Source organism: Sycon ciliatum, chromosome 10 (assembly GCF_964019385.1).
Source record: "Sycon ciliatum chromosome 10, ocSycCili1.1, whole genome shotgun sequence".
In the NCBI taxonomy this organism is placed as follows: Eukaryota; Metazoa; Porifera; class Calcarea; order Leucosolenida; family Sycettidae; genus Sycon; species Sycon ciliatum.
In genome coordinates, this window is record NC_088652.1 from 10727445 (window position 1) to 10740175 (window position 12731).

Genomic DNA, 12731 nt, shown 5'->3' on the forward strand with positions numbered 1-12731 from the left:
TCGTAAAATGGCAATAAATAAGATAAATTGTGCACTCATAACAACAGCAAAAATGAAGAAAGTCAAGTTCCATAACGTTTTCTTGTGACTGTCATCAGTGGAACGCCGTCACATACAAATGCAATAACTAAAACACACACTTATATACCTGTAGCTAATTTGGTTTCCGGTAGAAATACAGCAGCTAACAAGTACAAAAAGCGAAGTTTGCACCTTTGCAATGTGTGAATATAGTGTATTTGAGAAAGGTAGTAATACACACGCACCATTACATTCATTCACACAGTATCACATTCATCTGCCACTACCTTTCTCACATACACTATATTCACACATTGCAAAGGTGCAAACTTCGCTTTTTGTACTTGTTAGCTGCTGTATTTCTACCTGAAACCATAATTAGCTACATGTATATAAGTGTGTGTTTTAGTTATTTCATTTTTATGTGACGGTGTTCCACTGATGAGAGTCACAAGAAAACGTTATGGGACTTGACTTTCTTCATTTTTGCTGTTGTTATGAGTGCACAATTTATCTTATTTATTGCAAAGTCCTGTAGAGATCTGAATGAGACAGTTGTGACTTTTTCAGCTCCGTAGTGTTTGACAGCCCAGCCGGCAATAGGCCGGTCTGGAAGTATGACAGTAGCGGTATTAGTGGCAGTGTAGGGTAGCATAGTGTAGTAGGGTAGCGTAGTGTAGGGGTGTAGGTAGGTAAAGCAGTTAGGGAGAACCATCACCATGGGCGAGCGAGCAGGAGAGCCTGCGATGAAACCTCTCTGCTCCCTCCCGGGTATAGAGCAGACTCTGCTCAGCGTGATGCAGACCCTGAATTTTCATGTCAGCGAGTCCAGGGATCGTGAGGCGCGTCTCCATCAGCGTGTGGAGGACCTCGCCGCGCAGCTCCTAGGTCTCCGTGAGGAATTTTGTTCCCTGCAGAAATCCGCCATTGTTCCCGACAAGGCCCCTGCACGATCTCAGCACCAAACCCAAGGCGACAAATCTCGTACCCGTACGAAACCTCCCCAGCTTGACCCAGCAGCACACCAGCTTGACCCAGCCGATGCAGATGATGGACAACAGTCAGGGCAGGCCGGCGTGACCTCTGGCTCTGCACAGCACGAAACCCGTACGGACGACCCCGGCTTGGTCGATCCTGAGCCTGTGCAATCAAACTGCGAGAAGAGCCAACCTATCCTGGCCGTCATCAAGGATGACAGTTGGAAGTTAGTTGCCGCGGGCCCGCCAAGAAAGAAGCGATCTGGGTTCTTTGTGGGCAACTCAAGCCCCGACTGTACGGTGGACAGCCTCACTGAGTTTGTACACCGTAGGTCGGAAAGCGTGGGGACGCCTTGTAACGAAATCTCAGTCATTCCGTTCCCCGGGACGCAGGACACAAAGGACAAGACTAGTTTGGTTTACATAATTATTATTGACAATACAGAAATGGAGACAACACTCAAAGGGACGAACAAGAAGACTGACAAAAGGACTCTCGACTACAAAATCGCGCATGCTCATATCACACATGCACGCGACTAGATGAGACAGTTTGGGGAATGCCATCACACAGGAAAACAACACATCATTTTACAACAGCCTGTCTAAGCACACCAATGCAGCCTACACACAGCCGGAAACGGGCAAGTGTCCGCCAGGATATCAGTTGATGCCACCTACAAGCTGACAGTGATGTCAGCCAATTTCTGGCCAAGGCCGCTCTACTGCATGGAGATTCCAAACCTCCACAAATTCAAATGTGGCCAAAAGCATCAGCAGCAGCAAAAGCAGCAGCCACAACAAGCACAACAACAGCAGCAGCAGCAACAACGCCAACAACAACACCAGCAGCAGCACCAGCACCAGCAGTCGCCGCAGAAGCACCAGAAGTCGCCGCAGCAGCACCAGTGGTCACCGCAGTAGCACCAGCAGTCGCCGCAGCAGCAGTAGCGACAGTAGCACCAACCAGCTGGAAGCACAGCAGCATGATCAAGAGCAACAGCAACTTGGGATTGGCGCCACAATTAACGACTTCCTGAGCGCGAGTTGTGGCCTGTCCGCTGCCGCTGCCGGCACACCTGTAACCCCCCTCCACAGCCACAAACGTTCCTCTGCAGAACGGTCACCAGATTCGCTGCCGCAGGATGCAAAGCGAGCTGACCCGCATGGTGCGCAGCCACCCCAGCAGGATACACAGACCCACGAGCCCACCACCCAATGTAGGCCATGCACCAACCCAAACAACGCCAACGGTCACAATGAAAACTAAGGCCCCCTCACTCCGTCTTTTGCTCACGAATGCATTCAGCATCTATAACAAAATGGATGAGCTTCAGCATACTCTGGAAAGCCTGCATGTAGACATCGCTGTCGTCACCGAGACCAAACTATCGCCCGACAAGGCTACAGTTGCGGAAGTCTCAATCCCTGGCAATTACCCCCCAATACGTCGAGACCGGACAGCGCAAGGCAGCGGAGTCGCCATATGGCTGAAAGAAGGGATGGCGTACAAACAACTGGACATCAACTCTGAGTGTAAAACTCTTTGGATTAGTGTTGCTGCACCGTCAGGCATGAAATTTGTCATCTGTGCTGCCTACAGACCTGGGACGAGTGCAGACAGCGACTGCAGTATCTTCATCCAGCTGGAATCTGACATCGACAAAGTCCGGCAGTCCTGCTCACATTATTGTGGCAGGGGACTTCAATGCCCACAATCGAGAAGGGCTTGGAAGTCCACGCACCTCGGCTGCTGGAGAAGCTGCAGAAGACATGTGCTGTGTACATGGTCTCCGACAACACGTCACCTCAGCCACTCGTGGAGAAAACATCCTTGACCTCGTCATGTCAGATGTGCCTGGAACTGTGTCTACCACCACCCAACCACCTCTTGGCAGATCAGACCATGCTGTTGTAATAGCCGACTTCCAGCTTACTGCATCTGTAGACCAACCCACCACTCGTACAGTATGGCGATACCAGCGGGCTGACTGGCCCCGCCTCTCTGCCTTCCTACGGACTACTGACTGGGACACAATAATCGGCGACGACCTTAACATATCATGTGAGCTTCTGACCATGTGAATCACTGAGGCAATGCAACGCTTTATACCATCCAAGGTCTTCAAGACCAGACCGCAGGACCCAATCTGGTGGACGCCAGAATGCTCTGCAGCAGTTGACAGAAAGCGCAATGCCTGGCGGAAATTCCGCGATAACCCCAGAAATGGAGCGCTCCAGTGTACATACAAGCTAGCATGCCTTGACTCAACAAGATGTCTAGCAAGAGCCAAAGCCAGACATCTCGACCATGTCAAGCAACGGCTCTGGACGGGCAGCCTGCAAGACAGAGAGTGTTGGAGCGTGATTAAATGAGTTGGAGGGCATGGCCGGGACAGCTCCATCCCAGTCCTGGTTGACCCCGATGGCATGGAATGCACCAAAAGCCACGACAAGGCTAACGTCATCGGGAAGTACTTTGCCCAGAAGTGCAGCCTAGACGATGACTTTGCAGAACAGTCGGGCCCGTTCCCGCATGTCCGCCAGCGCACCGCAAATACGCTTGCAACAGTCCACTTCCGCCAAGCCACCGTGCGCCGGACACTCCGAGCCCTGAATCCAAGTAAAGCCACAGGGCCTGATGCAGTACCCGCTAGAGTGCTGAGAAAATGTGCTGACTCTCTGGTCCTGCCCCTATCCAAGCTGTTTACCCTGTGCTTCTGCAGTGGTCATCAACCTGCCATGTGGAAAGTTGCCAACGTCGTACCAGTACACAAGAAAGGTCCCAAGTCGAACCCCAGAAACTACCGACCGATATCACTACTGCCCATAATGTCTAAGTGTATGGAGTCCATCGTGAACCGCAGCCTGTACAACTTCCTGAAGAAGAATGACATCCTTTCTCACAGGCAGTTTGGCTTTCGCACTGGACTGGGAGCCTCTGATCTGCTGATTGCTCTTCAGCATGAGTGGAGCCTTGCAGCTGCCAGTGGAGGCCTCGTCAGGGTACTCGCAGTAGATATTGCCAGGGCCTTCGACAAGGTCTCGCACAACGGCTTCCTCCACAAGGCTGAGCGGTGTGGCATAAGTGGCCCCTCCTTGCCTGGCTCCGGAGTTACCTGACAGACCGCCACATCCGTGTCGTCATAGGTGGCCAGTCTTCACCGACCCACCAAATCCAATCTGGCGTACCGCAGGGCAGTATCCTCGGCCCCACACTCTTGCTTCTGTACGTCAACGACGCAGAAGACCACCTGCATGATGGGGCAAAGCTGGCTGTATATGCCGACGACACAACTCTCTACAAGTGCATCACCACCCGACTCAGACTGCCAGAAGAGACAGCAATCCTCCAGCAGGCAGTAGACTCATTTGCAGCATGGGGAAGCAGGTGGAGGATCAAGTTCGAGCCCACAAAGTCGCAGGCATTGACCATCAGCCACCACCGCTCGCCAACCCCCCCCCCCCCCCCCGAACGCAATACGCTTCCAAGGAGCAGTCGTGCCAGAAGTAGAGGAGCTCAAGCTTCTTGGCGTCACCTTCGACAGGCAGCTGGCATTCCGCAGCCATATCCGACAGCTTGCAGTACGCGGAGCCCAGCGGCTCGGCTTCCTCCGTAAGGCATCGGCTGTGCTAGACCCAAAGCACCGGGCAATCGTGTACCGTGGCTTTGTCGGCCCTGTGTTAGAGTATGGCATGCTGGTGTGGATGAGCGCAGCCCCCACCACCTTGGCCCGGCTCACTGCCATCCAGCGCCGTGCCCTGCACATAATTGGAGATGGATCATACCTTCCGAGCCTCGACATTCGCCGTACCGTAGCAGGGCTCTGCTTTGTGTACAAGCTGCACCTTGTGGAGGGTCCGGAAATGGTGAAAGCCATTCTGCCACCATCAGCAGCCGCACCGCAATATCGCATGTCTACTCGTGAGACAACCAGATCTGCAACACATCATCCATCGCAACTCACCAGTATTCTTCCTCCTCAGTCACGAAACAACACGCTCCGCTCATTTCCCCACTCCCTCATCGCAACGTGGAATCAGCTCCCACCTACCATTCTGCAGTCTACCCCTTTTCGTAGAGGTATGCACACGTCAACGACCACTTGCGGCGCAGCAAGTGGGAGTGGGCCACAGACAGGCTATGATCTCTGCCAACACACCAGCCTAATTATACTGACCGCACTCCAGCTCCCTTCTACCCCTCTTTGATCCCCTTCGCTCAGCCTTAAAACCCGATTATCAGTTCTCTCCATCTTCCTATGGTGCACTGCTTTTACTATTGTTTTCTCAATCTCAAATTCTCCCCATTATCGTTTACAAAGCCGGTGCTTCCCTCTTCGATGCACATGTTTCTCTTCTCATATATATCGGCGCACAGGAGTAACGATGATTCCGAGACCTTTGGTCGGAGGAGTTACTTTTGCCCCGCCCCCGCTTCCATCCAATATGCCACTGCCCCCGCTGTGCTGCATCTGATGGTACTGTAGTATTCAGTAAAAAAAATTGCCATTTTAGACGCAATTTATTGCCATTTTAGACGCAATTTATTCGCTGATGTCGCTGCGATGGTAATTTCGACTCGCTGAGATCAGTCAGGCTTTGCAGCCTGCACATTTCTCGTGCTTATGGCCACTCACTCAAGCCTCATCACGGTTTACCTTAGCTGGGGTGAGAATGACTTCGTGGAACAAGTGGCAGCAAACTAAATGCCTGCAACAGCGATAAAATGTGTCGCTCTGGCTGAGACACTCAGTACTTGATTGTACCTGCAAGAGCCGTGCGGACTCTACACGTAGTGCTAGTGATGCACGCTCAAGTGCCGTACCATGGTATACCAGTGATGCTCAAAAAGTGGGAGAACTGAACATGATAGTACACTTACCTGCATGAGCTGTGACCACACAGCTAAAATAAATCGGCATGCGACGGCTAAAAAGGTTCATTTCAAGATCGAGGTGATTACGCCGACGATAATCAACCGACCTCGCAATGATCGTGTATTCTTACTAGGCTTCGTTGGTGGTGAAGTAGAAATCATCCAGAGGTAGCAGTTGACAAGCATAGCAGCTCCTGTCCTGTGGAGAAAGTCAAAGCGTTTGAGATGAGGCGCGACCTACTTTCAACCTTCTTTGAAATATTTCGGAACGATATTTTGCGTCCATTGACATCAGCGACGACGAGGACTTCATCTCTGCATGAAAACTCTCAGTCCAACTGTCCTGGAACGTTACTCTAGTCTTCAGACTATCATACTGTGTCATAGGTTATAAATGGCTGAGCTTATGGAGTTGTCAGTAACAAGTGACAAGTCACTAGTCAAACTGCGACAATTTCGATGACGCAGAGGAAGTAGCCATAAGCATCTTGGCATTGTATATGATTCTTCGCTATCTTGGTCCGCCCACACTGACCACGTTTTTGTACCGTGTTTCACGTGCTGTAGGCATCATGAAGTCCCATTTCTCTCACTTACCCACCAGTTGTAGGGTATGTTTTCTTATAAATCTTACATTCTTCCACTCTTTCTTTATGGATAACTTGCTTGGTCTACCATTACGAAGTCCCAACTGGAGAGGCTGGAAATTCTCAACCGCCGTATCCTCCGAGTGATATTTAGAACTGGCCGCTACATTTCAAACTCGGTCTTGTACAAAATTGCAACCTGTGCCCCTCTGCAGAGTTATATAGATGTTATAATGTGCTGTCTTGGGCACGCAAGTTACCTTCGCATATTCCCCCGCACATACAGCAACTTAATTGGTTTGTTTCGAACTCCCCCCACACGTAGTAAAGTCTGTCTCACCCGAGCTACCACATCTCTGTTTGTATCTTCTCCCTTTTTCAGCTCTTATACTAAATGGCTGGCGTTGCCCCTTCATGTCCGCCAGGCAAAGTCGCTTCCCTCATTTCATTTCGCAATCTTGCAAAGCAGCATTTCAACATTCCCATTCAATAGTCAATATACCTGTTTAGTCTTGGTTGTCTCACGTCGGCTGTACTGCTCCCTTTCCTCTGTTATTTACCATTGTATTGGTGCACCACCACACTTCTTATACTTTCTCTCTACGCCATGGCTGGCAAACGTCCCCTCCTCATCGATATTGGCACTGATCCAACTTTATCCACTGGAATGTGTAATAATAAAAAATACGGAATCCTCCGTGAAACTTTCAAGGCTCTCCGGTAAGTCCATCTTTAGAACGAATCGATAGAATATTAAAAAAGATTCAAAATCCAAAGCCCGGCGATTGGCTGAAACACGGTTTTCAATGATCACGCCAGCACCTCGTGGAACAAAATGGCACTGATGTTGAATGTACGCAACTGTAAGCCCTAAAATTTAACCCACATGAAGGCATGAGGGTGCATCAAAAAGTATTTCACACACATTTCCGAGTTGACTTTAGACTTTGTTTGTAATTTCTAATGGTGGATAAACCTAAGAAAAAAAAGAAAAGAAAAAATTTCACGGTTCGCGTGAGACTCGGCCAAAGGCCCAGTTTTCCGCATCCGCAGGAACGCCACCACCCTCTTGGATCAAGGCGCAGATGCAGCTCCTAAACGGTGGGAGGTGAGTAGATCAGACCCACCACAAAGTGGTCAAAGACCGAAATCCCATTCACTGCATCCATGTTTCCCTCGTGCCAGGCCACGAGTTCCCAAACCTAAGAAGACTAACTGCAAATAGCTCTGAGTAATCCCAATCACTGCTTTTACTTACGAGAGCAACCTGTACCATTGTGATAGTAAGGCATTCTACATTCACATTTTCCTGCCGAATTACAGAAGGCGTTCTGCTCGCACTTGACCGATGAACAAGCAGCAAACTCTGAAATTAGAAAGAAGCAATGTTGAATGCAGATCATATGATACAGTATACATGAGATGCAGAGTAAATATTTGCTGCGGACTCCATCAGCAACAGGAAAAAAACAAATAAACAAAAACAACATTAATTAAATAAAACTCGGGTATTGAACCAATAATTAATGTACTTCCTCCGCGTCATCGAAATTGTCGCAGTTTGACTTTTGATATAAAACGGGGTATTTACTCTCCAGCACTCGTACCAGAGGCAAGGAATCGGACATAGGCAATAGTCATCAGTATAGGGTGACGGCAAAGTTCTATTTTCTGTTATTGAAAGCTGGAATTTTTGAACTAGACGCAATTTCTTCGCTGATGTCGCTGCGATGGTAATTTCGACTCGCTGAGATCAGTCAGGCATTGCAGCCTGCACATTTCTCGTGCTTATGGCCATTCACTCAAGCCTCATCACTGTTTTACCTTAGCTGGGGTGAGAATGACTTCGTGGAACAAGTGGCAGCGCTTGAAGAAACATCGAGGGGCCAGCAAACTTAATGCATGCAACAGCGATACAATTTGTCGCTCTGGCTGAGACACTCAGTACTACATGTAGTATATGATTGTACCTGCAACTGCAAGAGCCGTGTAGACTCTACACGTAGTGCTAGTGATGCACGCGCAGGTGCCGTACCATGGTACTGGTATACCAGTGATGCTGAAAAAGAGGGCGCGCTGGACGTGATAGTACACTTACCTGCATGAGCTGTGGGCATGCCACGGCTAAAAAAAGGTCATTTCAAAAGCGAGGTGATTCCGCCGAGGGTATGAATAAATAATAATAATAATTATAATCAACCGACCTCACAACGATCGTGTATTCTTACTAGGCTTTGTTGGTTGTGAAGTAGAAATCATCCAGAGCTAGCAGACGACAAGCATAGCAGCTCTTGTCCTGTGGGGAAAGTCAAAGCGTTTGAGATGAGGCGCGACCAACTTTCAACCTTCCTTGAAATATTTCGGAACGATATTTTTGCATCCATTGACATCAGCGACGACGAGGACTTCATCTCTGCATGAAAACTCTCAGTCCAACTGTCCTGGAACGTTACTCTAGTCTTCAGACTATCATACTGTGTAATAAGTTTTGAAAAAGCTTAGCTTATGTAGTTGTTAGTAACAAGTGACAAGTCTCTAGTCAAACTGCGACAATTTCGATGACGCGGAGGAAGTAGAAAGGAAAAAGGACATATGGATACGAGTTTAGAGTAACTGTCCACCACTGTAAGGGAGCATCTCATAAGTTCGCACTTTTTTTGTAAACGTAACGCACTTCGAATAGACTTTACCCCCCCCCCCCCCTACCTCCCCTCACTATTTGAAAGTCTTATCGCACATTTTCCGTGTTCATGTAGATCTACTACTGTACATGTCCATGCATGCCATGGTATGCACATGGACATGTACATGAATGTTTTGCTAGTGTGGAAGTGAATGGCATACAGTAGTACCGCATCTACGGAGTACCAGTACAACCCATGACATGTACACGCACATAAACAAAGTTTCTCCACAAAGATTGTACTGTGAAAGCTGGCCAGGTACACCGTTTGATAATGCTGATGTGACATTTGACACTACTGATCAGCCTGCATGATTGATTGCATTCAGTGCAGGGTTAGCTGATCTGCGAACATACTAGTAGGTAGATCTACACCACTGTATAAACACCATGAACACACCCTGCTGCTGAAGCGGTCTAGCACATGCACCATGTGCACAGCACAGTATTGTACACATCCAGAAAATGTGCGAACTGTCATTTTTCTATTCAAAAAGGGCGCTACCCCCTACTCCCGTTTCGAAATGCGTTACGTTTAGAAAAAAAGAGAACTTATGAGATGCTCCCTAACTAAATGACCCGCGCTCTGCGAAAACCGACCTTAGGTGCTTCGTAATTTTTTCGAGAAAAAGAACAAAACGTCACGGTCTGCCGATTTTTGAAGATCACAAGGTGAGAGTCATGGCGGAACGAAGCAGGAGCCGGTCGCTAGCTCAATTAATTGCTGTGGTCTTCTCCCAGAGGTTTCATCCGAACTCTTTCACGATGAATAGTCATTTTTTGGCCTGTTCCAGTCGCAGTTCTGATGACAACAGTGCCGAGGAGAGTCGAATGTGGAATCGCAGGACGCAACGCTGATTGAGCTGGACGGCCATGCGGAGGAAAATTTCGATCAGGCGTCAGTTTTGCCACCAGCCCAGCCCCTCAATGCCGGCAATAAACAGGGTGCAGACCAATAAACATGGGTTGAAGTACTGTCTACAATCCAGGAGGCGCGCGACAAGTTTGACAAGGGCTGTAGTTGTTCTGCACTGGTGCTGTTTCAAGAGCATGACACTTGAAACCTAATGTCCTTGCTTTACATTTACAGCGCACACAGTGCACGGCCTGACCAAGTCAGAGCGCTGCTTGTGTGTAGGCGGAAATCTAGACGTGCTCAGGAGACGTGGTGAGGCTACCCAGAGCGTCCAGCATGCTGGGAGATGTGATAGATGGGGCTCAACAATACTACTCTGAACTACTGAAGACTGCAGTCAGTGGCTGGTGTGGAAGTCATGTACATGCATGTCAGGAAGTCTTTGTGTATGCCTCCAGCCCAGGATCAAGCCCTGGGTGCTGAAATCTGTGCAGGCTGCTGTCAGTGCAAGTGAAATCAGCCCAACAGGAATGGAATGAACTCTGGAATGCACTGCCTGTGGAAGATGTTGTGGAGCTGAAGCATTTTATAGAGCATTATGCTATTGCTCATGGCCTCCCTTAACCTGCAGATCCACATGGGCACAACAAGCCAGTACCAACCTACATGTATTTGCCCAGTATCACTATGAAGAAGCTTGTTCACCAGGCATTCACAAAGCCTGGTGGCAAAGCTGCATACAGTACGTTTGGCAAGATTTGGAAACGAGACTGCCATGATATCACCGATTATGAAACAATGTGTGCGGCAGATGTAGACATAACTAGACGTTCTACTGTCAGTACCAGATAAAACTATCAATATCCTTTAACCCGGCATTGATCCGAGCTTCTTCTCTGCTTTGCACCTGCCTCTACCCATCATTCCGGCTGGCATATCATACAGAGCCAAATACCTCTTCCAGCAGGTTCGTGAGCAACACCATCCACAGAACAGAGATAGAATGTGTCTATCTTCACAACAAGAAGATCCAATGCCATCATAAACCTTTCCTTTTGAAGATTATGACATACAGATTTATTCTGCAAAGTTTGGTTGCAATCATGCTGCTTGAATTCTCACAGCATTGGCTCCAAAATGTAGCATAAAATCCAGGATTTTTGCTACTTTTTCTCAAAAAATTGTAGGAAAAGTGCAAAGAAATTGTCAATGTATCTAACTGAATATGTATGCAATCCACCTCAAACTTCACCAGAAGTTGAAGAAAGGGTCATGGGTCAACAATCCAGCACAAACTCAATTTCGCCAAAATAGCACCTAAGGTCGGTTTTTGCAGAGCACTAGTCGAATACTTCTAGTATACACAGTGAGAAAGTGCAACAACTAAGCACAGAAACTGAAAGAGTACTGAGACATTCGATGTCCTGACACCTTGCTTCAACACATCTCCTTAGCGCTAACCGACAGTCTTTGGTCTCTCCATAGCCTTGAACCGTCCGAGTTGGAATGCTGTCGGTTAGCGCCACTGTCAGATATGTGACGAGTTGTAGTTATTCCACTCCGGATTGTGATTGTTTGCGTCTTTTCGAGCATTCATATTTGTGCGTCTTTTATCCTTTTTTATTTTCTGGATGCAGTCAAACGGTTTTGGCGTGGTTCTTTTCCTTTGACTGGAGAGTCCAGTTGTTGTGTTTCCTGTCACCACATTGTGACAATGTCGTAGTAATAAATTATATTATAATACAGTCTTCTATGGTTGTGGGTCGATCGCCTTCGAACGAATATTCTTACATATCACACAGCTACGGAGATTGTGTTGAAGCTAGGTGTCAGGAAGTCGAATGTCTCAGTACTCTGTCAGTTTTGTGCCTAGTTGTTGCACTTTCTGCATGTATATAGTGTCTAGTTACAGTGGTGGAGAGTTACTCGTTCCCATGAGTCCTTTTTTCCTTTCTGCATCAATTATTGGCTCAATACCCGAGTTTCAAATTGCACATCTGATAAGTCGCCACGAACCATACGGCAAAACGTACGTCTACTTGGACGCCTCCTACGCTTCCCTTTTCTCTCTGGCTCCTCTCTTGAACCTTCTTGCTATTATTCACTTAAAAATGTGGGGCTTTGAATAAAACAAGTTGTCAAAACAAGTCGATACTACTACTACTACCACTACTGCTGCTGCTGCTGCTGCTGCTGCTGCTGCTGCTGCTGTTGCTGCTGCTGCTGTTGCTGTTGCTGCTGCTGTTGCTGCTGCTGCTGCTGCTGCTGCTGCTGCTGCTGCTGCTACTACTACTGCTACTTGCTGTGCACACTTTGCGGTTTAGCCCAGTACTGCCTGATTGTTGGCATACTATGCAGTGGCGCTCTGGATGCATACTTGATATGGGAAGAGTCGAGTCGACACTACTCACTAGACGCACCGGCTAAGGCTAAGTCCTTGTAGTGTGCTCATGCTGTGTGTATGGGATGTCCCGGTTACGCGCTGCGAGCGGGCGCCCGTGCTGCGCTTGCAGCAGAGCGTCTGGCACTTGCAAGTCATGTTTGTGTGCTTCGGATGGACGCTGCGACAGCCACTGTTACCCTGGCAGAGATAATAAATGTACGAATTTTGGCAACGTGAATCAGCATACCGCAGTTGTTGGAGTGGGTGTGGCCGAATCGTTGTGTGACGCTCCACCTTATCGACCTCCTGGCTGGGTGCCCCATGTTTCCCGGGATTTGTTGGGCT

At 48.5% G+C, this 12731-nt stretch overlaps 1 protein-coding gene across 1 annotated transcript in view; it reads right to left on the minus strand.

Moving 5' to 3' along the window:
* The window catches only part of LOC135825815 (uncharacterized), a gene marked incomplete at its 3' end in the record, with an annotated part of 182048 nt that overhangs the window by 129840 nt on the left and 39477 nt on the right, over nt 1-12731 (minus strand). The window contains 1 exon segment of the mRNA XM_065338440.1: nt 7723-7830. Coding sequence (XP_065194512.1) covers nt 7723-7830 — 108 coding nt within the window.